Source organism: Lupinus angustifolius, chromosome LG02, assembly GCF_001865875.1.
Source record: "Lupinus angustifolius cultivar Tanjil chromosome LG02, LupAngTanjil_v1.0, whole genome shotgun sequence".
NCBI lineage: Eukaryota > Viridiplantae > Streptophyta > Magnoliopsida > Fabales > Fabaceae > Lupinus > Lupinus angustifolius.
The window spans coordinates 4,894,626-4,921,627 of record NC_032010.1 but is presented as its reverse complement, the minus strand read 5'-3'; the positions used below and the strand labels follow the sequence as shown (position 1 = coordinate 4,921,627).

General features: G+C 32.5%; 1 protein-coding gene and 1 long non-coding RNA gene across 2 annotated transcripts; one reads left to right on the top strand and one right to left on the bottom strand.

Annotated features, from left to right (window-relative positions):
- Positions 9,603-24,217, bottom strand: LOC109333990. Its single transcript, XR_002106055.1, has 5 exons — positions 24,084-24,217; positions 23,016-23,842; positions 22,061-22,587; positions 16,382-16,384; positions 9,603-9,613 (listed from the first exon to the last, which is right to left on the bottom strand). It is a non-coding gene; the product is annotated as an uncharacterized LOC109333990 (long non-coding RNA).
- On the top strand, positions 12,731-19,899 carry LOC109333985 (cyclin-A2-4-like). Its single transcript, XM_019569565.1, has 12 exons — positions 12,731-12,835; positions 14,117-14,454; positions 14,566-14,785; positions 15,614-15,750; positions 16,597-16,689; positions 17,218-17,351; positions 17,834-17,909; positions 18,197-18,273; positions 18,389-18,422; positions 18,533-18,682; positions 18,969-19,103; positions 19,539-19,899. The coding sequence occupies exons 2-12, from the start codon at positions 14,176-14,178 to the stop codon at positions 19,590-19,592; spliced, it is 1,389 nt and encodes a 462-aa protein (XP_019425110.1). The 5' UTR covers positions 12,731-12,835; positions 14,117-14,175; the 3' UTR covers positions 19,593-19,899.

The following is a 27,002-nucleotide window of genomic DNA, read 5'->3' as shown; positions in this document are numbered from 1 at the left end:
GATGAATTATATATTGATAAATGGTGAATTATGATATTGTTTGGGAATAAGTGTTGTTTACATTACATAGGTTGATTCGATAATTGTTTATGAGAACAATTGATGAGTTTGGTTATATTACTCATGTGGATTGGATAATTGTTTACGAGAACAATTGATAAGTTATAATGTGATATATTATATATATATGAACTGCTTTTCCATATCTGAGTGTAATATTTTGAGTAAGTCCACGCCGTTAATGAATTATATTCATTAGATGTCCTATTATCTCTATTTCTCTTCTTTTCTATTGCTTGCTTTTCGGACGTGTGCTCGTCAGATAGACAGTTTTGCTCGGATTTGGAGGTACCCGTCCGTGATGTTCCCGGATGGGGCATGAAGAATTGAGGAGAGGCAGTACCCTAGCTTTGGAGTTAGCCACTAGGAGTTGCTTATCATTTTGTGACTTTTGAAACACTAACAGCTTCAGCTTGTTCATGTCTTTGTTTAGTGTTTTTTGGCGATGATTAATATTTTCGTCCTTTCTTGTTGGATATGTATATTAAGTACTTATGAACTTTTATATCTATGAAGATGTATATTCAGGAAATGTTGTATCATTTCAGTTACCGTTAGGTAACCGGTTTTGATTTCCGCGTTATATGTTACTTAAAGTGATGTCCCGGAAAAGAAAGGTTTTTAAAAGGAAACAATTTTATATCACCAATTCAAAAAAAAATTACTCACTTTTCCGCGTAATAAATAAAGAGTATTTTTTGGGGCGTTACACCACACTAGAAGAGGGTTTCCAAGGAACAATTCCACTGACTTGAGCCAAGAGATGGAATCAGGAAATGCAAGGAAGGGAAACTATAAAAACAGTGGAAAGAAGAAGAAGAAGGACAATAGTAGAATTCAGTGCGTTAACTGCAAGAGATGGGGCCACTTTGCATCAGAATGTAAACTCAGAGTAAAGAGTAAAGATGCAGAAGCAAGTCTAGCCAAGGAAGAAGACTCAGATGAAGAAGTCTTGTTAATAGCAGGAGGTGAGGTGGCTGACTTGGAGTTAAGTACATCAGAAGAGAAGCTACTAATGATCAATACACAGGGTGATCATCACTGCTCATCCAATAGTTGGTACTTGGATACAGGATGTTCAAATCATATGTCTGGAAATAAGGAGTGGTTCATGAACTTTGATGATTCAGTAAAGACCAAGGTAAGATTTGCAGATGATAGCTACATCATTGCATAAGGAATTGGCAAGGTGCTAATAAAGAAAAAGGATGGATCCAACTCTTACGTCTCAAATATACTATATGTACCGAAGATGAAGAATAATTTGATAAGTCTAGGCCAACTGCTAGAAAAAGGGTACAAGATGAGAATGGAAGATATGATGCTCAAGATCTTCAACAAGAAGAATGTCATGATCATAAAAGCTCCCCTCTCACACAATAGAACATTCAAAATTGGTATCAACTTGGGTGACAGCAGATGCTTGGAGACTATAGCAGAAGAGACTTGGACTTGGCACCACAGATTTGGACACCTAAACTTCAGGAGCCTAGAGAAGCTAAGTCAAGACAGATTGGTCATTGGACTTCCCAACATCAGGATTCCTACTGAACTGTGTGAAGAGTGCATCACAAGTAAGCAATCAAGGAATTCCTTCAAGCAACAGGTATCATCTAAAACAACCAAGCCATTGGAAGTTGTATATAATGATGTATGTGGCCCTCTAGAAGTTCAGTCTATTGGAGGAAACAACTACTTTGTAACCTTCAAGGATGACTTTATAAGAAAACTCTAGATCTTCCTGTTGAAGAGAAAAAATGAGGTCTTCAACAATTTCAGAAGTTTTAAGGCTATGGCAGAAAAGCGGTGTGGTAGCAAACTCAAGTTATTAAGGAGTGATGGAGGGGGAGAATATGTATCTCATGACTTTCACAACTATTGTGACAAAGAAGGCATCATTCATGAGATAGTAGCTCCATACACTCCTCAGCACAATGGAGCAGTAGAGAAGGTGAACAGATCAATCCTGAACATGGCAAGGAGTATGCTTACAACAAAAATGTTGCCAAAGAAATTCTGGGGAGAAGTAGTGGCAACAGCAGCCTACATCATCAATAGATGTCCTACAAAAAGGTTGAACAAAGTGACTCCAGAAGAAGCTTGGTCTGGTGTTAAGCCAAGTGTGAAGCATCTCAGGGTGTTTGGGGCAATTTGTTACAAACACATCCCTGACAACAAGAGAAGAAAGCTGGATGATAAAGGAGAAAGGCTGATTTTCCTAGGGTATCACTCTACAGGGGCATACAAAGTATACAATCCAGACTCCAATATCATGTCATATAGTAGAGATCTCAGGTTTGATGAGACTCAGGTCTGGGATTGGGATTCAGAGGATAAGACATTGAACAACCCACGCCAAATGGATATTAGTACTTCACAAGAAACTCTAACAAGCCATTCAAGAGAAGAAATAACATAAGTCAGTGAAAGGCCTCAAAGACAAAGAAATTTGCCTGCAAGATTGAGAGACTATGAAGTCTTCTCAGATACAACAATAACACCAGAGGGAGATTTGGTCCATATGGCTCTTCTAGCTGAGACAGAACCTATATCCTTTGAACAAGCTATCAAAGAAATCTGCTGGACTGAAGCAATGAAGGATGAGATCAGGTCAATACAGAAAAATAAGACTTGGGAACTCACATCATTGCCCAAAGGAAAGAAAGCAATTGTAGTGAAATGGGTGTACAAATTGAAGCTCAAACCAGATGGGTCAGTAGCCATGTATAAGGCCAAGTTAGTAGCCAAAGGGTTTCTACAAAAACCTAGTCTAGACTTTGATGAAGTCTTTGCACCAATTGCAAAAATTGAGACCATCAGACTGATCATTGCAATAGCAATTTCAAAGAGTTGGAGCTTGAGTCAAATGGGTGTGAAATCAGCATTCTTGAATGGTCCATTGGACAGAGAAGTGTTTGTGACACAACCTCAAGGCTTTGAGGTTCCAGGTCAAGAGCAAAAGGTCTATAAACTACACAAAGCACTCTATGGACTAAGACAAGCCCCCAGGGCTTGGAACAAAAGAATAGATGGATTTCTTCTCAAACAAGGCCTCATTAGGTACACTAGTGAACATGGAATCTATATCAAGAGCTCACCTACAACCTCAACAGTAATCATATGCTTGTATGTAGATGATCTCTTGATAACAGGATGCAGGAATGATGAAATAGAGTGCATCAAGACAAAGCTGAAGTCTGAATTCGAAATGTCTGATCTAGGCAATCTGTCATATTTCCTTGGATTAGAGTTTATAAGATCAGAAGGAGGCACAGTAATGCATCAGAAGAAATACATCAGTGATGTGTTGAAGAAGTTTGACATGCTCAACTACAACTCAAGCTCTACACTAGTAGAGACTGGAAATGTATTGTGCAAAGGGAATCCAGAGGATCAAAAGGTTGATGCAACACTCTATAGGCAGATGGTAGGATCACTAAGATATGTTTGCAACTCAAGACAAGATATCACTTATGGAGTTGGCCTTGTTAGTAGACATATGGAAGATCCAAGGAATTCACATATGATGGCTGTCAAAAGAATTCTTAGATACCTAAAGGGAAGCATCAATTTTGGTGTAGTGTTCCCTGTCAACAGAGGTAACAAACCAATCTCAGTGTATGGTTACACTGATGCAGATTGGAGTGGAGACAGAGATAATAGATAGAGCACAACTAGCTACCTATTCAAGCTTGGAGAAGCACCAATAAGTTGGAGCTCGAAAAAACAAGATGTAGTGGCACTCTCATCATGTGAAGCTGAATACATAGCAGCTTGTCTAGGTGGTTGTCAAAGCTTGTGGTTACAATCTCTGCTAGCAGAACTGGGAGTATGCTATGATGACTCAATGCTTCTATTGATGGATAACAAATCAACAATCTGTTTGGCTAAGAACCCCGTGGCACATGGTAGAAGCAAACAAATAAACACGAAATACCACTTCTTGAGAGATCAAGTGGAAAAACAGAATTAGAGGCTTGAATTCTGTCCAACAGAGGAGCAACAAGCCGACATTTTCACAAAGTCTTTGAAGAAAGAAAGCTTCAAAAACCAGAGGAAGAAACTTGGTGTTCTAAGTATAGCTAGCTTGAATTAAGGGGGAATGTTGAAAGTATTCAATGTAATTCCAAGTAGCTTTAAGAGTAGAAACTAATTGGGCTTTGTATTGTGTAATGGGGCTTGGTAGTTAAAACTTGCTATTAATAGAAAGTCCACGTTGTTAATCAACAACCAATTCATTCCATTTATGTTTTCTTCACTATTCATCATCCTCTTCAATTCTTTCTCTTCTTTATGCATTTTAAATTTGTGCCAAATTTAGAAACAGGGAACGACTAAGACAACAAAGGCAAAGGATTCCAAAGGCAAAGGAACAACCATCTTCATCTTCTCCATTCATTTTTGTCTTCATCTTCTCCATTCATTTTCGTCTTCATCTTCTCCAAAGGCAAAGGAACAACCATCTTCATCTTCTCCATTTTTCTTCCTCTTCTCCGGTAGTCTTGCTTCTTCCTCTTCTCCACTAATTCAAAAATATACATGATAACTTTGCAGTTCATCTTCTCCGTTTGCATGCATTAGTTTACAGTCACAATTAACTTTACTTGATTTTGGTTTGCCTATTTTTTTTGTATAATCATAGTTTGGTTAAAAGAATTCAGGAAAATATTGTTTAAATTATCCTGCAGCATTGCATATTACAATGAGGTGTGGTTTCTTAAGTTCTTAAGTGTCACTGGCCTAAAACAATTGCCATTTGCCATGCTTTTTTCTCAGATGCTTTAAGGGCCCTGAACTTCTGGTTGATTTGCAAGACTATGACTACTCATTAGACATGTGGAGCCTTGGCTGCATGTTTGCTGCAATGGTGAGAATTATAGCCAGTTAGCTGCAGGGCATACCCTTGGCATTATTTATGTTGGTGGTCTGAATTAAAAATGCATGTGCAAAAACTATATTTGTCTTTAGCTACTGTTTGAATTATTTCGGGTTCCCGTTGGGTTTCGGGTTAACGGGTTCGGGGATGGTAGTGTTAGTTTTAAACTCGCAGAGTTCAGGTTCGGTTTCGGGTTTTGTATTTTGGTTTCGGGATTGGGTAAGCACAAACCAGACCCCGACCCGCCCCGTTGCCATTCCTAATGACATGTGTGTCATAACATGATGAGAGTGATTTGTCATTTTTCAATCACACCAAATTTAAGAAAGGTCAATGTTAGAACATATAACATGAACCTTGCTCTAAATGCATTATATTATTAAGGATCAAGAACTTACTTAAATCCATAGCAACCAATTCCGTAAGTTACATATAAATTTATAAATCTTGAATCTGTAACAAAATTAATTTTTATATATATGACTTCATATATTGTATTGTTATATATAAGAAGGCCCAATTCTCCTTATCATATCTAACTTTTTTTACAAACATATTGTAGGTAATCAGATATCTAAATCAATCTTACCTAACTAAAAAGAATAAAGATAAAAACTTTTAAACATTGTTTCTTAGCCAGTTTCTTGAGCATGGAGGAAAATAAAATGGTTGAGAGTTATAAAACATATTTATAATATATTTATGAAGCGTTTTTCATTTTTATCGAAAACTCAAATCGCAAACATATTATTAGACTACAATACAAGAAATTGACATACTTATGAACTAATAATTAATAAATAAAATGTTACTTTATAATATGTATTAATCTTTTTATAAAAATGTAAAAAACTCCTACTGGTTCATTATTTTCTCCATCATTTTTTGTTTAAGTGTTTAACTAAGGATATCCATCACTTATGTTAGAGAATTAATCTATTTAGAGATGTGTGATGATTGTCTTTTTCAACAAATGTCGCTTATATCAGGAATTGAGCCTTTGAACTTTTGGTCTATCTAGGAATCTAGTGTTTTAAATTGTGGTCACATTGCGGTTATTGTCATTATGGTCATTGTGATGTGATTAGCTTGCAGTTTTCGGAAAAATTTACAGAACTAGTGTGTTTTGATTTCTTTATTACGATTTTGGTGTAACTTCTTAAAATAATACTGGAGTAGTGCACTTTTCACTGAAGTTGTGGATACCATTTACAATTTAAGAGAGAAAACGAAAAAAGTGAAATTGTGGACATCATCAATAATTTCACTTTTTCTCTCATAAAGTTGTGGATAATATCCACAATTTCACTTTTTTCAATTTCTCTCTCCTAAACTTGTGGATGGTATCCACAATTTCAATTTTTTCATTTTCTCTCCCATAAAATAGTTGACAGGGTCCACAATTTTCACTAATTATTTTTTCCCTCTCATAAAATTGTTTTTCTGGTCTAGGGGTCCTCATTATTGCCCTAATCTGGTGCATACTTAAGGTTGGGTTTACTTACACTCTGTTTGGTTCACAGAGGAAAACGGAAGGAAAAAAAGTTGGAGGAATGAAAATAAATTGAAAGTGAAGTGAAAAATTAGTTGTTTGGTTTAAAAGAAAAAAGAAATGAAAGAAAGTTATAACTTTTCTTTCCTCTTGTTTGGTTGTATAGAAGGTGAAAGGAATGAAAAATAGTATGTGTAAAATTACGTAAACATCCCAAATAAGAAAGTCATATTTACAACATTATTATTTTGACTACTTTATTTTTAACATGTACTATCATAGTTATTCAACTTTTTGCACACTTTCAATTATCTTAACTTGGGATAAAATTATTATATCATGTATTCTATCCAAGGAAGACACAATTGATCTATTAGAAATATTTGTGATGAACTTTGAGTATCTATTTTGAAAATCAGGCAATAGATAAAAAATATTAAACACACTTGACATAATATCAATGCACATAAATTGTTATATGTAAAATATATCATATTCATAAACAAAAAATAATTGTCATTTTTATGACAAAGAATGAGAAAATGAGTGAGGAAATAAAAGAAAAAATTGAGGATAAAAATGAAGGGCATTATAGCCATTTGCCTGAAATTCCTTTTTTTCCTCCTCTTTTCCACTCACATTTGGGTGAAATTTTTTTAGTATGGACACCACTTCTTTTTTCCCTCCCCCACTTTTCCCTTGTCAACCAAATAAGGGAAAATCGATTTTTCCTTCTTTTTTCTCCCACTCATTTTCAACCAAACCAAACATAGTCTTAGTCTTTATAGGGATTTTGGATGAGTTTTATTAATTTAGCATTTGTAATTCATATTTTATTTTTATTTCATTACTACTGATATGATTAATATTAATTAGATAAAAAAGATGTTATGAAAAAATATTTACATTAAAAACATAAAGATTACAAACACTAAAATTAAAAACAGAAATATTGGAAATATTGAAATTACAAACATATAAATTAAATCTCTATTCTCAATGACGTCTATGATGTGATGAAGTGTCACACGAGGTGACTTTCTTATGCGTGGTGGAATCTACTATCTATATAAGAAAAGTAAGGGCTATTGAAAATATTAAAGTAGACACTCTACATTTGTGACAAATGTACGAAGCAAAGGTTATTTTTGTCAATTTGAAGGATTGTTGTAATTACAAGACACTATCCATTTGTGATAAGGGTACAAAGTAAAGGGTTTTTTTGTAAAATTGATGGATTGTTGAAATTCCTAAAGTAGACACTCTTCCTTGGGATATATTTGACAAATGACTTTCAAATTATGAAAAGTAGTCTTCTTCTTCACATTCTCTCTACTCAAATTACACATTATTTCTCATTTTTTTCAAATTTTGTTCAACAAATCTTCTTCCTCAATCTAAATCAACTCAAAGTTATCATTTTCTGTTCTTTTCATTTTTTACTTCTTCCTTTTCAAATGTTAAAGCAACACAGAAATATGATATTTTGGTCTTTTTATTTTTACTTCATCATTCTCATAACTTTTTTTTTCCAATTTTTGTTCCACAAATCTATCATCTTCACCAACTCAGATATGATTTTACTTTTTTATTTCATTTTTACTTCATCATTCTCATAACTAAATTTGTGCATTCTATTGGTAAATATCAACATATTGGTACTTACTCCTTAGTAGTATATGTAATGATTGTAAGAATATATTTGTCTCAACTATGTTTCTCGTAACTAACTCTTGTTTTTTTTTCCAGTTTATGTTAAACAAATTTATGATCTTCAACTATCAAACCAACTCAGAGGTATGATTTTATGTCCTTCTCATTTTTTCTTTGTTAGTAGATATAATTGGTTTATTATATCAGTTTATACATGTACATTATCTTACTCACACAATATTCTTTATCCCGAGAGTTAAAAAATTTCAACTTCTTCAACTTTCCACTCACTTACACCAACAAGGTATCACAAGATAATATTTTTTTCCATATACAAAAAACTTCATTTTCCTCACATGACGTTTGTTAAAATATTTTTCCCTATGTGGATATTTTTCTAAAGCAAAAAATACGAATTGATGATTTTCTTTGTTTCTCCATTTGCAGAAGAGAAATCTCACATACTCGAATACAACAATTAGAAGTTACATTCACTATCTGAGTAAAGATAGTGTCTTTAATTTTATTATGTGTTTGTCATTTTTCATTCAAAGTTAATTTTATTAGTATTTGGATGTGTCAACTTTATATTGGTAAGAATAATCTTTAATCTTTTTTCTTCTCATCATAAATAATTTGTCATGTTTAATTGTTGAACATGTATATTCTATCTAAATATTAAAGCAACTTGATTTGATTGTGATAATCAATTCGTTTGATTTATATTTTGATTAAATTATTTATGATTCCCTAATTTTAAGCAATCATAATTATGGATATAAATTTGCATAATTGTATATAAAAATTTGTGGAATATATTTATATCTAATTCCATTTATTCTATTTTGTTTGAATTTATGGATGAGTTACAAAAATAGAATATAAATTTGTAGAATTATAACTAATAAATTTGTGGAATATTAATTGAGTAATACTCACTCATTATTGTTTTACATCATTCCCAATAAAATTTCCACCACTTACAAAAATGACATTATAAATAATTAATCAATTGATAGTTACACTCTAGAATCTGAAATTATTAGGCATGATTGCCTTTGAATGTCTTTTATTCCGTTATAGAAAAATTAAACAATGGTTCCCCACAAGTAATTCTGTGATTTGATTTTTTATTGTGTTTTTTGATTGAATTTCTCTTTAATCTTTAATAGAATGCAACAATCAAGATATTAAAGTCATTTGATTTGGTTGTGATAATAAATTGATTTATATTTTGATTAAATTATTTATGATTCTCTAATTTTAAGTAATGCTCATCATGAATATAAATTTGCAGAATTATAAATAATAAATTTATGGAATGTTAATATTTAATTCAATTTATATTCTATTTTGTTTGAATTTATGGACGAGTTACAAAAATGGAATTTAAATTTATCGATTTATAATTAATAAATTTATGGAATATTAATTGAGTAATATCTATTAAGCTATAATTTGTCTTGATTCATTGAATATCATAACATTTGTAATTAATTGAGCATATTACATATTTAATTTAAAATTGGAAACTTAATGCACACCTATAATTATATTGATGAAGAAATAATTAAATAATTCTATTTTTAATGGCATAAGGAAATAGAAAAATTCAAATCTTTTAGAGCAATTACAAAAATAACATTATACACAATTAACCAATAAAGTTAAACGGTAAAATATATTAAGATGATGATATAACACATTAATTTCATAATGTATGTGATTTATTGAGCATATTAAAAAAATTTATTTTAACGATGGAAATAATACATAGTTACAATTGTATTTACTAAATAGACATTTAAATATTTCTATTTTTTATGTCGTAAAGAACTAGAATAGTTCAAATTTTTTGGTCCAGATAAAAAAAATAGAAAAATAGAATTATTGACAATTAATAATTAAATTAAATTGTTAAATATAATAATTAATTTTATACTCATCAAATAAATAAATGTATACGATTAGTTGGCAAGCAATCTATACAATTATGATTTGTATATAGGAGATGAATCTTAATATATCATTGACCATTATAGGACAATAATTGTACAAAATTATAAATTTGTTTTTCATTAATCAATATCTATATCTATATCTTTATTTCCTACATTGTTGTATTTTTCAAATTCTATCTTATTTTTTAGTTGAATTAATTTTGACAATTTTATTTTTAGAAACCGTTGAAAAATCTATTACACGGGTTTCCTATAATGCATTAGGATGAAATTATAAAATTTTAAAAAGATAAGAATAACTATTTAAAAATATAAGGGATATGCTTACCTATGCAATGCGTAAAAAATAAGGCATAATATTAGCTAAAATTATTGATATTAAAATTAATTTTAATCACTATTTATGATTACAGGAATTCAGAATATTAAAACATCAAATCCATATTATAAAAAAATAATCAACATCAATCTAAAATGAAGATAATAATATTATTATTTGTATTAAAATTACTGGAAAATAATATCTTTGATTTGATTTAATTGTAATCATGTAATTGATTCTTCTACGTGTATTCTATTAAAAACAATCATAAGATATAAAAAGTTATATGCATTATAACACATATTTTATTTATATTGTGTTTGAATTATTTATGATTCCTTAATTTTAGGTAATGTTCATTATTAATATATTTTATTTACAGTTTAGTGTTTGACTCTAATATTACAATATAATGTTATTATAGCAATATTAAAATAGTAAAAGTATGAATCATAACATATTGTTTGTAGTTATTAAAGACTCAAATAATAATAATATGTATTTTTATTCTAATCTTATTTTAGAATCAAATAATAATAAAATTATAAATTTATTGATGATTTTTTTTAATAAATAGGATACTACTAACTATATCATGTTATGTCTAAAGCTCATCAACTACTTTGATATTGGACAATTGTAACCATTTGGACTACATTAAATCATTATCATATTAAGGAGAATAAATCATCTCCCAAGTTATTCAATAATATTTGGAACTAAAATGGAACTCGTGAAGAAAGAAAACAAGTAGAAGACATAAGCTCAAGATATTGGTGTTCGAAAGCGCTACTTTAATAGTTTCAAGATCATATAAGATTTTTCAGACATTATAACTTCCTTTAATTATTTTCAAAAAGATTTTAATGCATAATGATAGATTACAAAATAAGTTTATTCACACAAAATAACTTCCTTCAAGTACTTTTCCAAATTCTCCGCACTTCCCTCCGCAAAGTTAAATGACCCATATAAAGCTACCCACCCATATAAAAAAATCACATAGATGTACATCTTGAAATGTAATGATGGTGTAGTAGAGTCTAGAATCCAAAATACAACATCTAATTTGCCAACAAGATTTACAAATTCATGGTAGATAGATTTTGCTGTTATGTATATTGTAAACTTAGTTCGTGCATTCATTTATGTTCCTTGAATTTTGTTGTTTTTCACATTTTTAGTTGCTGGAAACTTTCGCATTAATCTGTTTATTATTCAAAGTCTTCACATGTAATGAATTACAAACAATTATGTAGAAACAAAGATTTTGAACTCAAGTTTAATTTGTTCTGATTCAACATGAACAATGTTAGTTACGTCATTAAGATTTATCACTTTAAATTGTTCGTTCACATCTAATTTTTGTTTTTATATTATAATTATTTTGATTTACATGACTATTTGTTGTTTTAACTCATACAAAATACAACTTCGATATTTATATTGTATTATTAAACTAATACATGTCTCTATTTAACTAACTAACGTATGTCTTTTACTTAACTATAAATATTAAATATATCTTTAAAACTAGTACGAAATGGCTTGTGCAAATGCACGAGTATACTGCTAGTAACTCTTTTAAATTGTTGCTCCTCTTCTTCTTCACCACCTTCGTCATCACTATCTTCGTTACCATGAATATTGCTTTGTTATGGTTGTGATAGATGGTAAAATTCTTGTGACCCATATGCCGACATTGAGGTGTTTGAATATTGTAATGTGTTTTTCTGATTTTAGTGGAGAGTGACATATATGGGATTTATGATATATAGTACTCGTGGATAGTATCTATTACAACACACAACTCAAGTCTCATAATCACGATTTTAGGGGAGAGAAAATGGAAAGAGTGAAATTGTGGATACCATCCACAACTATAAGGGAGAGAAAATAAAAAAAGTGAAGTTGTAGATATCCTCCACAACTTCAGGAGAAAGAAAAAAATAAAATTATGAATGGTGTCCACAATTTCAAAAGAAAAAAGTGTGAAAAATGATATTTTAAGAGATTGTAATAAACAAGTCAAAATATATTACTTATATAAATTTTCCTAAGAGAAAAAGATGTATGCACCGACAGTGTATGAGTTTTATATACTATCATTGTATAATTCACCATTGATATTTAATTATTGTTGACTTTTCAGTAAAAATAATTTAAATAAATAGTGATAATGAAGTGTATGTATATAAATCTTTACAGATTTTATACTCTTCTTCTAACGTGACTATATCATTATGATTAATGTAGTGCAGAATTTAAATGAGTGAGTGGGGCCACCAGATGAGGAAGTTCTCTAGATATGGTAAGTTGTGTATCTTTTATTACACACAATTATTTTATTACATTATTTCACTCAGTACATTTTAAACAATAACATCCCGCTTTCACTCTCTTCCTCTTCCTCTCTCTCACTGTGAGATCCAATCTCTCTTCAATGGAGCTTTCAACATAGACATACCCAGGTCATTCATTCTTCTTGCATTGCATTACCTCGTACAAAAACATGCTTGCTTTTTTTGTTTGTACTATGTTTTCACACTTCAAATCTGATCTGGATAATGCTGCTTCTAGCTTTATACTGATTTGGGTTTGTTATAGAATGTCACAAGACTGAAGATATGAATATAAAGGTTGAATCTTTAATTGTTTTTCTGCAAAGCTTCTAAGAAAGATTTGTTTGGCTAAATAAAAGGATGATAAATAAGGAAACATAGTACTTGTATGATTTTCAAATGAGAAGCTTAAGTGAGCTTAAAAATATTTGGAAATTTTCAATTTTTGAACTGGGTTTGTTATAGAATGTTACAAAAGAGAAGATATAAATAGAAAGGTTGAATTTTGAAATGTTTTTCTGTGAAGCAATATGAAAAGTTGCCTAAAATAAAGGTGGATTAATGGGAAGCTTAAATGATGTTAAAAGCAAGATTGAGCATTCTATTTCTTACCCACATTTTAAGGCTGGTCTTGGAATTTTTCATTCTTGATTTGCATTGAAAGTTGTTTATCTACCTATTGCTATCTATGTACAGAAGCATACTTGATACTTTTGTTGGGTTTGTTTTTTCTTCCCTCCCAGTGTTCAAAATTCTCAGATATTTGCATGCTTCAATTTTCATACCTACCTTTCTTTCTTTCTTTCTTTCTTGATTCCTTATGCACTCTTCTTTTTTAACACCTGTGCAGTATTTTTAGTTATTTAAAATTCTGTTATGGCAAGACATTTTTGTGTTATGTTGAGGATCTTCGATGGAGGTTTTACAGTTGATGTAGCAAACTGAATTGCTTGGTGAAAACATAAGTTAGGTCTTGATCTCAAATGTTAGCTAGTGTTCAAATGATCTTTCACATTCACTCCTCTTTGAATCAGTGTTTTTGTTGTTATTTAAGATAATACGAGTTCTGAATGTCATTTGAATTTTTCCTTTGCTTAATTATGATGTTACGCGTGCCAATTGTATGCTTGATTTCATATGACAGAAAAAAGTTTCACTTACATTCTACATATGAAAACAATGACCTGGAAATAGCTGAATATTGATGTGTATGCTTCAAAGTTCGAGTGATGTGTGTTCCTATCTCTGAGTCGTGTCGCGTTAGTGCCTTCTAGGTCTCTTTTGTTTCATTACTTGAATTTTCATGCATTTGGTTGCTTGACACTCAATCTGTGAAGTAATAAACACTATGTTTCATTATTGTGTATTCCAGATGCTTTTTCCCCTCATGATTTGATCTTTTTGTTGCAGGATTCACACTTTACGATTTAGTGTCTGCACTGTTTCCCGTTGTACATAATCTTACATAAATGAAGAAAGAAAACAGTGTTGTGTTGAAAGCTGGAGAGTTCCCTGGTCGAATGACTCGTGCTCAGGTTGCTTCTTCTCGTGTGTCTAGACAGCTTGCCCCTTTGAAGGAGCCATCACGACGAAATCAGAACCAGCCACTATGTGCCAATCCCAAAAGAGCAGTTTCCGATTCTGGTAGTACATGTCTTCAACATAAAAAGAGGGTTGTTCTTGAGGATGTTACCAATGTTTGCTGTCAAAATTCATACAAGAGCTGTTTCGATTCGACGATAATTCAGGTTTTTATCCAAATACTAATCCCCAACTGTTTTTATCGGTGATTTGATTGCGTCAGTAAAGGAAAGTTACTTCCATCCTGTCACCTAAAAGTGAATATTTCTGACTTGTAGGCTAAGAAAAGAAAGGTGGTTAAGGCTAGTCGAACTAATGTTGCGAAAGCGGCTCCTTCTGTTGCTGTGGAGCTACCACAACTTCAATCCAAATCAGAAGATGCTATCTGTTCAACTAATTTGGAAAACAATTCCTTTCTAAAGCTGAGCTCCAATAAGTGTGGCAAAGATGATAGTACTTCTGGAACATCTGCTCAGCCTACAGATTCTAAGAAAAAAGGTAATAATATTTGTTAGTTTAGGACATGGTTTACGCATTTCTCAGGCACATCAATATTACTATACTAAATATTGTTTGTTTCTAGGCTTAAATATGTTTTTATCCTTGAAAATATACCGAACTTTGATTTTAAGTCCTAATTTATTTTTGGGTTTTGGTCCTTATATATTCTAAAATTTTCATTATAGCCCCTAGTATTTATGTGGCTAAACATCAACAAGTGATACATGACATACTATTTGATGATGTGACAAATTGTGGTGTTGACACATCATCTACACAAACTATAACTAAAACAATCAACTACAGTAGGGACTAAAAACTAAGAAAAAAATTAAGGGGATTAAAAATCAAAGGAATCTATATTTGTAGGGGCTAAAAGCATATTTAAGCCTTGTTTCTATTATGGTTTCTTGAAGTATTGTTATTGAGTGCTTCAGCTGACCTTAAATCAGTTAGTTTAAGTAAGTCAAATTGAATTGAGCTTTTGAAATCTGAGATTGCTTTGTAATAAATTATCTAGCTGTTTTCTTTGGTTTGCATTATACAATATTTGTGGTGGTGTTCAAGCAAAACATTATTATGCCTCTTGGGAGACACAGCAATATTAATTGACAGATGACCTGTATATTTGAAACAGTCTATTTTTTTGTCATTTTTCATTAATGTTTGTCAGTTTGTAACTTCAATATGATATTTTTCATTAAGATTTTGAATTTTCTGAAGAGTATATTATAAAAGAAATTGTTTTTTGTTGATGTACTTTACATTTTTTCCTCAGTTGTATATTTGTACATTGTACTGACATGTGTATACAAATAATTGCAGCCAAGAAAGGTAACTTTTATGAACTTTTGATAGCATCAAAGGGTCCAGTCATCACTGACATTGATGATAATTTTGAAGATCCTCAACTATGCAGCCACTATGTCACTGATATCTATAACAACCTGCGTGTTGCCGAGGTTTGTGTCAAAATTGTCGTGCCATTGTATGCATTAGTCTTCTTTCCACATCCTAATCATAGAGGAAAGAACAAAAAGCTTTTTATATCACCTCAGCAACACTGTGCTGCAGGAGCATATCATGTTTAAATAATATAAATGGAAAATTATACTGACTTCACTTGGGATTTGACTTAATTATACCCGACAGACCGACACACCTCTTGTTTCAGAAGTTATATTCACCTCCCTTAAGGGGAGGTTAGTGTAATTTCAATCACCTCTCTAGGGGAGGTAGCTCTGATGGTAAATGACCTAACTATACCTTTTGAAATAAGAGAGGTACCAAGTGTAATTAAGCTAAGCCTCATGGGAGGTGAGTGTGATTCCTCATGGGATTAAGGCTTGGTTGTTGTTGTATAAATGTTTGCTTCTTGATTAGGACTATAGGATCATATAATGGAAACAAGACATAAAGCAACAGATCTCCTAATAAAAAATTTCAACAGGATGATTCCTTTAATTTTCCTTGTTCTCCTTTTACTATCAAGCACATTTTGGGTTTAAGAGTTTCAATTTGTCAATATCCAATTAGTAATGGCTATTATTGTACAATAACAACCATTCTTGATAAAATGTTGCAGTGGAGTACTGGCTGCTAAAAAACCTTGCTCTGAATTGGCATAAGATAGTCATAAACTTGTAATTTACATGATAAAGCCTTTATCCTAAGTTGGATTGGTACATTGAGGGATTCCTGGTTTCTAATAGTTTCTAAAAATCCTGCAAATAGAATGCAGAATTAGTATATCATCTGTTTTTCTAACTTGTCTTATAATCTTAATTTTCTAATATTTTATTTTCTAGCTTGCGAGAAGGCCACATCCTAATTCCATGGAAACAGTGCAGCAAGATATCACTCAAAGCATGCGTGGAATACTGATTGATTGGCTTGTGGAGGTTAGTATCATTTAGTTTTCTAATATAATGCAAGACATTGGACTGTAAAAAGTGAGACATGGGAATCGAGTGTTACAGTGATGGTAATGGTTAAGTGGTAATATGTAAAGAAATATGAAGATCAGAGCATATAAGGACTTATTTGATTCACAATGCAGAAGGGTACAAATATCTAAGATGTGTGACAAAATGCCCAAAGCCAAGTCACTTATTCAGTGTAGTATTAAAGCCATCATGGGAGAGGAGATGAACATGAATAGGACTATAGGATTGATTAGGAAGTATACAATTGTGATGAGGTTAGAAAGTGTTAGTATAGAGAGGGTTTTCAAGCCATAGAGATTCCATGAAGACCATGTAGGTTTTAAAGTAGTTATGATATTGGAGAAATATAATTTAGCTGATCACAGCTTCAGCATTAATTTAGTGTTTTATTTCTCTGGTTGTTGACACTATAAGCTTGAGTTGGAAACTTTTTTCCCGTAACCAAATTTTATTCGTAGTTCTTAGTATTATGCTATTTTTTAGGTTTCCGAGGAATACAAATTGGGACAAGACACTCTTTACCTCACTGCATATCTCATTGATTGGTTTCTCTCCAAAAGTTATGTTGAAAGACAAAGACTTCAGCTGCTTGGAATCACATGCATGCTCATTGCATCGTAAGTTCTAAAATTCGATGAATTTGACTTCATGCCTTCTCATTCATGTTCCTCAACAGGGCATATGTTTTTTTGTTCCTGATATGTACTGAATTTTCCAGTCGAGTTGATGTTCCACAGTTTAACCTCGATGACACCTGTTGAGAGGACAATGCAACATGTCCTTGTTTATCTATACCAGGCCTTGAAAGATAGCATGCAAATATGAAAAATGTTTTGTTGTTACTTAATACATTGGTGTCATTTACTTTTTCTGCTAGCTCACATATAATGTAACAACTATTTATGCTAATGGTTTGCATCATGCTGAATTTGTAATCAACTTATGAGTCTTGTTGTCTTTGATTTTCTATGATTACTACTTTCTAGCACTTCCAATTTCACAGTATTTATAAATTTCAGCTAGAGGATAAAATATCATAAAGTTCAGTTGAAGAATTATATATGTGTAGCATTCATTGTTCTTCTTTCTGTGATTGAAGGAAGTACGAAGAAATTAATGCTCCTCACATTGAAGATTTCTGCTTCATCACAGACAACACATACACAAAAGCTGAGGTATGTCCTACTTTTTCAACAATAAATGATTAATGCTCAGATAATGAAGAATTTCTTCACTGAAATTTATAGCTGCATTTCCAACAATATATGTGTGTATCTATAAACTTAGAATATCATGGTCAAACGCAATATTTGGTCTTTTAAAAGTTTCAAATTTACTCTTGAATCTGTGGATTTTGTATATTTGGCATACCCATTATGCAAAAGTTCATAATAACATTATTTACAAGGTTATGCATGTAGCTTTTTAACTCTTTACAATTGATAAATAATGTGAGTGGCAGGTATTAAGAATGGAGAATCAAGTGTTAAAGTTGTCTGAATATAAACTGTTTGCTCCCACTACAATAACTTTCCTCAGGTACATGGTGACATTTTTGCCATTAATATATCCATGCAAAAAATGTAAAAGAGTATTTCAATGCTTCATTGGTAGATCTTTAATGCAATTGTCTTTGTGCTTTCTTGGATCTCAGGAGGTTTCTTCGGGCAGCACAAGCATCTGACAAGGTGAAAAGATATATCTTGGGGCAACACTTCTTAATACAGAATATGCCATAGTGTTTGATTTTGAGAATTTGAGTATTATTACTTATCACTTACCTACTAAATATATGCAGAGTCCTAGCCTTGAATTGGAGTACCTAGCCAGTTACTTAGCTGAACTGACACTGATGGACTATGATTTCTTGAATTTCCTTCCTTCTATAATTGCTGCATCAGTTGTATTTCTTGCCAAATGGACATTAGATCAGTCAAACCATCCATGGGTTAGTGTCTCATTCATATTTTCCTTGCATGTGAATTTATGCATAGGAAGCATAATGACACTCCGGGTAGCATTTCGCGCTTGTATAGAATAGAATAGAACCAAATGGAATAGACTTGTTCTGTTTCATTCTCTTTAGTGGAACCAAAATGTGCCACTTTTTTTTTAACCCTGTGCCTTGTTTGGTTCTGTTTATAATATGTAGCAAACATAGAATAGAACTCATATGTTATGTTTGGTCAGGTTCTAACATGTCTAACGAATGCGATGTTATTATTGATTTGCAGGATCCTACCCTTGAACACTATGCACATTATAAAGCATCAGATTTGAAAACCGCAGTTTTTGCATTGCAAGACCTACAGCTGAATACCAATGGCTGCCCTCTAAATGCTGTCCGCTCAAAGTACAGACAAGAAAAGGTATATCAAGTAAAAAAAAAAGTGAAACTAAGACTTCTTTCACTATATTTATGTGTGCTTATATGTGAAAAATGGGCATAATGAATCTTGACCATACAATTGTACATGGATAAGCTTAGTGGGGTCTGAGGAGAGTAGATGTATGCAGCCTTACCCCTATAAGTGGAGAGGCTGTTTTCAGAATTTGAATCTGTGACCTCATGGTCACTAAGCAACAACTTTACTGTTGTGCCAAACTTAAAAATTAGTTAATGATCACATTACTACTTAAAAAGTTACATGCATATTTATCTTATAATCTTGATTTTTCAAACCAGATCTAATAACCAACATTCATTGACCTAACATATGTTTGTGTATTTGAACTTCAACTATTACTATACCTATTTACTATAAAGTTGCATGATGTGTTAATAGTGAAATTCTATGTGGCAGTTTAAATGTGTAGCAGATTTGTCTTCACCAAAACTGATTGAAACTTTGTTCTGAAGGCAAGATGATTGGGGTGCCAATGCAAGTGACTGATATGTACACAAACTTAGAAATAGTGTCTAATCTAATCCTCCCTTCAACTTCCATTCATATATCCTTGTCTATTCTTCAAATATATTGTTGTATATACATTTCATGACCTTTGGCTTATGTTTATGCTAAGCTAGCTGAACCCAAATATGAGGCATCTTGCCTAAAATATTTTGAACTCATATCTCATGTTGTAATGGTTAATGTAGTTGGTTGTAACAAAATGACATCTCATGCCTTGGACTTGAATCATTAGCTTTTTTTTATTCTCTAATGAATTATTTTACTCACTATGAAATTTGGGAAAGGCTTATGAAGTGAATAAAGAAAATAAAGATAACAACAAACTAGCTTTAGTCTTTGTAGAATGATTGGCTAGAAAAGAAGATAAAGAGATTACCAAATAAAGTAAATGGTATCGAATTGAAGATGGTATCGACAATGTGAAGCGAGTGGAGAAAATGAAATATGGTTGACAAGAAGTGAGGCACCAGAAATGATTTCAATTCACTATTTTTGTACTATCTTCGACCATTTATGAATGCTATCGAATGTGAGGGACTCACTCAACCTAGCAAAACATAAACTCTAGTTTCTAAACTTTCATCTTCTAGTACAATGTAACTAACTACCTTTTGCAACCAAAAAAAGCATACTCTACTATCACTATCACCTTAAGATGTTAGAATCTCAAAATGAAGGTTCGGACAAAACTTCACTGATGGAGGCACATAATGCAAAGGTTGGAACTGATTAAGGAAAATAACACAGATGTTAAGGTAAGCTTCCATACTAAAGTCACAACATAAAGATAATAGAAATTAATTATCATTGGTTACTTCAAATTAAGGTGTTAAAGAAAACTATAAATATTGTGCAAGTTGTTTGTGACTTTGAGAAATAAAAAGGAAACAAATTGAATTACAATTACCCAATTAGACTCTCATGACTAGTATTTGTGAATGTAATGACGGCGCTTAATTAATTGCACATGTTTATGCAATAATGCTTTATTGTAATGTTATTTATTTAACCACTGGTTGCATGCATTATTACTTATTCTTCTATGTTATTATGTTTTCAACTTCATCCTGTGGGAAGATTAAGGCATGTTTATATGCAGCTTTGGGAGTCAGAGTGATTTTGATGCACTGGATGATGATGAATACACTAAATTGGTTTACAGTGTTGATGATCTAAGGTTCTAAGCTATTAGCATCTATACATTTGAATAATATGTTTACTGTTAAATGTTAATCACAGGCATGTAATTGATGTTTAACTGATTTGATAAAGTTGTCTAGCCATTTACATGTGGAAGTGGTAATGATGGAAAGTTGTATCTCATAGAATGGGAAGAAATGAAAGGATAAAGAACATACTAGAAACTTTGGATGTTTAAGTAATTTCAGGTTTGATGGATTAGAAGAACATGTGAAGATGGCCTTGGGTTGCTTCTCCTTCTGATGCTCCATAATTCTATTGTCACTACAAGTGTTTCACCTGCCCAATGATTTGAATATTACAGGCTTCCTTGTTTGCAGGTTTAAGATGTTTTATTCTTGACTATCCCTGCATCATGTTGCTCATTTTGCAACTATGCATATTTAATGAGCAAGTTCAGATAAGACTGGGATACTTTGAGGGGTCCGTAGACAGCATGAATCTCAGTCAAATGCTCATTAATGCATGACACTTCCACTAGCTGATCTTTGTGGTCTGTAAATAAGGACTAGTTTGATTGAAGTAAACATGTCTTTATGATGCCATTTGAGAGTGCCACAGATTGTAGTAGAAACTGCAGTCATTCCATGTTGACATCTGAGACTGTTTAATTGAAGTATCAGGGGATTTCAAGTAGAAACTAGAGCCATTTCATGTCCTTATGACATCTAGGGGAGATCTCAAAAATCTATACAATATCAAAAACTGCTCAAGCTTTTGATATATTGATAAGGGTTAAATTGCAATATCTAGTAGGGTGTTATAACTGTTACCAACTGTATGAAGCTATATACCAACTCTAATACGGACTTGTAGAGTAATAACACATAAGCCTCAAAACTCTTTCAATTCATAGAGTTTCCTGCAATTCATTGAATTTTTTCAAGTTCTTTCTTGAATTCCTAGAATTTCCAATCATATATCTTCCTGAAAACCCAATTTCAAGTCTTGACATGGTCTTTATCAACAACATCTACATCACTAAACCTCAAGAAAATATTACTAAATACATCCAAAATTAATGCTGCCATTTCAGAATCTAGCACCAAAATTTCCATATAATTTATCTGTATACATGATAAATAAGCCAATCAAATAGAAAAGGTACAACATTCTCTCTATATTTATGCTGGCTGGAAGCATGACCAGAAACCTAAAATTCTGTAGCACTCCCAACTACCAAAATGACAACCTCAGACAATAGTGCAAACATGCAGCCCCATCTACCCACCTCTCAGGAAAAAGGGGTGAACAAATAAAAAATTCAGTCCTAAAACATAATTGAGGTAAAATTATACACTTTTGTAAACAACAGAAATACATTTCACTGTTGGGGGAGGGAAGGCTCGTGCAAAGAAAATACATCAGAGGGACATGTGCCCAATAAACACCAGAACTCCAGAACTGTGATCCTTGTTGCTGCTAACGGCATCACGGTTGTTTTCAGGAGCATCAAAGTGCGTTTAATTTTCCAAGCACCCAAACTGTGTTAAATTACTTTTCTGTTTGCTTCTTTAAGGCCACGTTGAACTTAATTAGATAGTGAGATCTTTAAATGCAGCTACTTTCCCATTTGATGTGATGGAGGCCACATTGTGACCATCAAGTGAATGACTAAGACTCTCATTTTCAGAGTTCTTGCATAACTGATTCAAGACCGAGTTGGGAGAGGCAGAGCTGAGGCTACCCTCAAAGTATGTAGAATAAGGGAAATACTCTGCACAACCTACTTTCCATTCTGCAAGAATAAAGAATTAATCTTGTGATGCACTATTTACAAATAGTGAATTAAAATAACAAATAAATAGGCGCAGCACAAAATTAAGTAACGATGTTCTGAAGTTAATGGCCAAAATTTTCTGAGACTAAATGTTATATCAAAACTAAAACCTTGAACTTGTTTTGAAGGGCATTGACCCCCGGATCCTCAAAAAATAAACCAACAACAATGAAACCTTAATCCCACTAGGTATGGTCGGCTTGAGAAAAAAGAAAATCTTGTTCAGTACGAGCAATCGGTAATTTTTTAATCTCCAAAGGGAAAAAACTATGGCATAAGGCATTTAACCCAAATAGAAGTTATTCTTGGAAACCAAAAGTATCATATATGCACTTGCCTTAAAGACAACCAACAGAAAAGGTCATAAGTTTCCCAGTTATACTTACTTGCTGCAGCATCCAGTTCAAAAAGTACTGCTCCAAGAAGTTTGTGGACAGTGATGCAGTCTTTAAGCTTCCACTCCTTGATTGGTCCGGGTGCTCCATTTCTAGCACACCATATTCAATATTGCCCCATTAAAAATGTTTGGAAGTCAAAATGAATATAGATGGAAAACAAAATGAATTTCACTTAGGCTCCATGTCACTGGGTTTGACAAAAAGTGATCAGCAGGTCTAAACATGTGGTAGGGGAATGGGTTGCCAAATGCACAAATCACCAGTCCAGGTTTCACAATATTAGTTTCAAGCATAGCAGCTTAAAGTCTCGACTCACAAGTTCCTCTCATATAGTTTTGAACTAAATATTACAGGTTATCTGCAACAGCAACCTTTGAACTGGATAGTGAGCCTCGCGCAACAGCAAGGTTGTCACCTTGTGACCTGGAGGTCACAGGTTCAAATATTGAAACAGACTCTCAACTTGCAAGGGTAAGGTTAAGTACATTTACCCTTCTCAAGCCCCACTATGTGGGAGCCCCGTGTATTGTACCACCCTTTTTATTAAAGGTTATACGCAAAATTCTGATATTGTAGAAGTAAAAATCAAGTAGACAGCTAATTTTTACTGTGTGTGAAGCTAACTGATATAAAAGTCACATTAGCACCAAATATGTGAATAAGCAATATGCATTAGAAACAGTTGTAGTCACATTGGCAGGAAAAAAACCTTATATAAAAGCATTTCCCCATGCTCACACAGTTCATTTTCAGGAGGATGATCATCTTCTGTAGTCCCTTCATATGCTTCCAAAATTTCAATAGCCTTGGACGGACTGTAACATATTCAGAAGGTCAGTACTATAACCTGCCAAAATATGTAAATAGAACACATGGCCCTAGTTCTGATGACATTTTTTAAAGGGGAAAGTATTGTTGAAAAGGAAAGAAGGAAGTACAAAAACAGGGAACTGCCCATTAGATACGTTGTTCATGGACGTCCATAACACAGAAGAAACATTGGTAAATGGAAACATGCAGTCTAAAAATGTAATCAAATATAAATTCAAATCATACTCAGAATTCAAATGATGAGCAACAGTAAAGCCTATCCAGTTCATGCGATGACTTGGCTTCAGAGTCAAAAGTTTTTGTCTTGTCTCAACAAAGCCAGTTAAGTCTCGCATTTGAGCCTGTGAGGAGTAAGCAAATAACATCCAGTGAAAATTTAATAATATGCATTATTTTTCATCAAAGATATATGTGGTACGATAGAAAAGCAGAAGAACATTAATTTTGCTCGATTCATGGTGTGGGCAAGATGATTTTGTACGAAAATTAACTAAAACTAATATTTACAATAACCTAGGATGTTCTTAGTAAAAGTATAGTATTTCAACTTAGAAAAGCAGTTTTTTTGTTTTCTCAGAGTACTTTTAATATAGTGTTTTCAGAAATATTATCAAATAGCAGATTTTGAATACTTGTTCAAGCTTTTACCCATATTTTTCTAACGTGCATGCCACAAGCATACAACTAGTGGATTTTTAACCCATGGTTTAACTATCCACATTTTCTTCCATTAGGAATTCTAGTTATTGACCCACAATTATATTCTTGCATAATCCTCTTTAGCAGATAATTAGGGTCTAAATGACTTGATGAACTTCAAAGTTCAAGACACTGCAAAGCAGGGTATTTTTGCATGTTACTTGTTTAACTAGTGCATATTCTTGGCACTTTCCAGTTTAAATTAGAGTCTTGGGTTTATATGTTCACTTGCCATACATCTCTAGAAACTCCTATATGTAACCCATCTCCCAGTAGATTTTTTTGGGGTCATAAGTTGCATATGACTTCTGAACCAAATGTAATCTAATTATGAAATGTGCAGATTATGATCAAGTGGTAGAACATCGACTAATTAGTATGGCTAGATATCTTATGAAAGTGGATTGATATCATGAAAGAAAGGATGAGATGAAGTCTATGCATAATAATTATGTTTGGGATCTTGTCGAATTACTTAAGGTGTGAAACCCGTTGGTTGCAAATGGATATTTAAAACTAAGAGAGATTCGAAGGGTAATATTGACATATATAAAGCTCGTCTAGTTACTAGAGGCTACACTCAAAAATAAGACATTGATTATAAAGAAATACTCTCTCCAGTATCTTCAAAGGATTCTTTTAAAATAATTTTGGCACTAGTAGCTTATTTTGACTTAGAGTTACATCAGATGGATATTAAGACTGTATTTCTAAATGGTAACATTAAAGAAACGATCTATATGGTGCAACCAGAAAACTTTTTGTTAATTGGCTCAAAGTCGTTGATATGCAAATTAAAGGAATCCATCCATGGCCTTAAACAAGTTTCTCATCAATGAAATAACAAGTTTCATCAAGTTATTATCTTGTATAGTTTTGAGGCAAATAAAGTTGATGATTACGTGTACCAAAAGTTCAATGGGAGTAAATTTATATTCCTGGTATTATATGTCATGATATACTGCTTGCTAGTATATGAGACTATTGCATGAGACCAATAGATTTCTAACGAAATTTTTTGAAATGAAAGATCTTGGGGAAACTTCTTTTGTATTAGGTATTCAGATACTGAGAGATCGCTCTCAAGGTATCCTAAGGTTGTCATAAGAAGGCTATATAGATAAAGTCCTTGATAGATTTGACATGAAAGACGGTAAACCAGGGGATACCCCTATAGCTAAGGGAGACAAGTTTAGTATCGAACAATGCCAAAAAAATTGACCTTGAAAGATACGAGATGCAAATGATTCCTTATATATATGCAATAGGAAGTCTAATGTATGCTCAAATTTGAACACATCCCGACATAGTGTTTGTCGTGTATGTTTTTGGGAAGATATTTGAGCAATCCTGTAATGCATCACTAGAAGACAATTAAATGTGTTATGTGTTACTTAAAGAGAACAAATGAGTACATGTTCACTTATCGGATGTTTGAGAATTTAGAGATCATTGGATACTCTGACTCCGATTTTGTTGGATGTCTAGACAACAGACACTCCACCTTTGGATATGTATTTATGTTGGTTTGATGTGTTATCTCTTGGAAGTCTTGTAAATAGACACTCCTAGCTCCTTCAACCATGGTTGCAGAGTTCATGGTTTGTCTTGAAACATCAGACCATGACATATGGTTGCAGAAATTTTATCACTTGCTTACGTGTGGTCGATGGTATTAGAAGATCACCGATAGTTTATTGTGACAATAAGTTCATGGTTCTTTACTCCAACAATAATAGGAGTTCTACAAAGTCAAATTTTGTTGACATCAAGTTTCTTGTTGTTAAAGAAAGTATTCAAAATAGACAAATTTCCATAGAATATATAGGACAAATTTTATGCTAGTTGATCTACTGACTAAGGGTTTGGTACCTAAAGCCTTTGATGAACATATTTCTAATATGAGTATTGCTCCTTAGGATACCTTAGTTCAGTGAAAGTCTATATGCTTTATGATTTACTTTGGACGTCATATATAGTTTTATGCACAATAAAGTTGATGGTTTACTATTCTATTTTGAACTTGTGTATTGTAATTATTGTGTTGCAATTAAGGACTTTGGATTGATCTCACTAAAGAATAAATAAGGACCACTTAGAAATAGACATGTTTGAGATTACATTGCATGAAATTTCTACGTCACTTATCCATATTTGATCTATGTCATTAAGTATATTAATATGGTGATCATCGTGGTCGAGTTACGTTTGAATATGGTGAACGTGGTGGTGGTTCCATAGTTGATATATGAGGGCTATGTTTGTTTGTTTCTCCAAGAAGACTATGTTTGTTTGTTTCTCCAGTCGTTCATATGCTAGATAATGCTTCAAACGTTGACCATTCACCTTGAAGTTTCCCCTTTCCTCATTCCATATCTTAACTGTTACATAAGGGTAAACCTTGGTGACTCTGAATGGACCTGACCATCTAAACTTTAGCTTCCC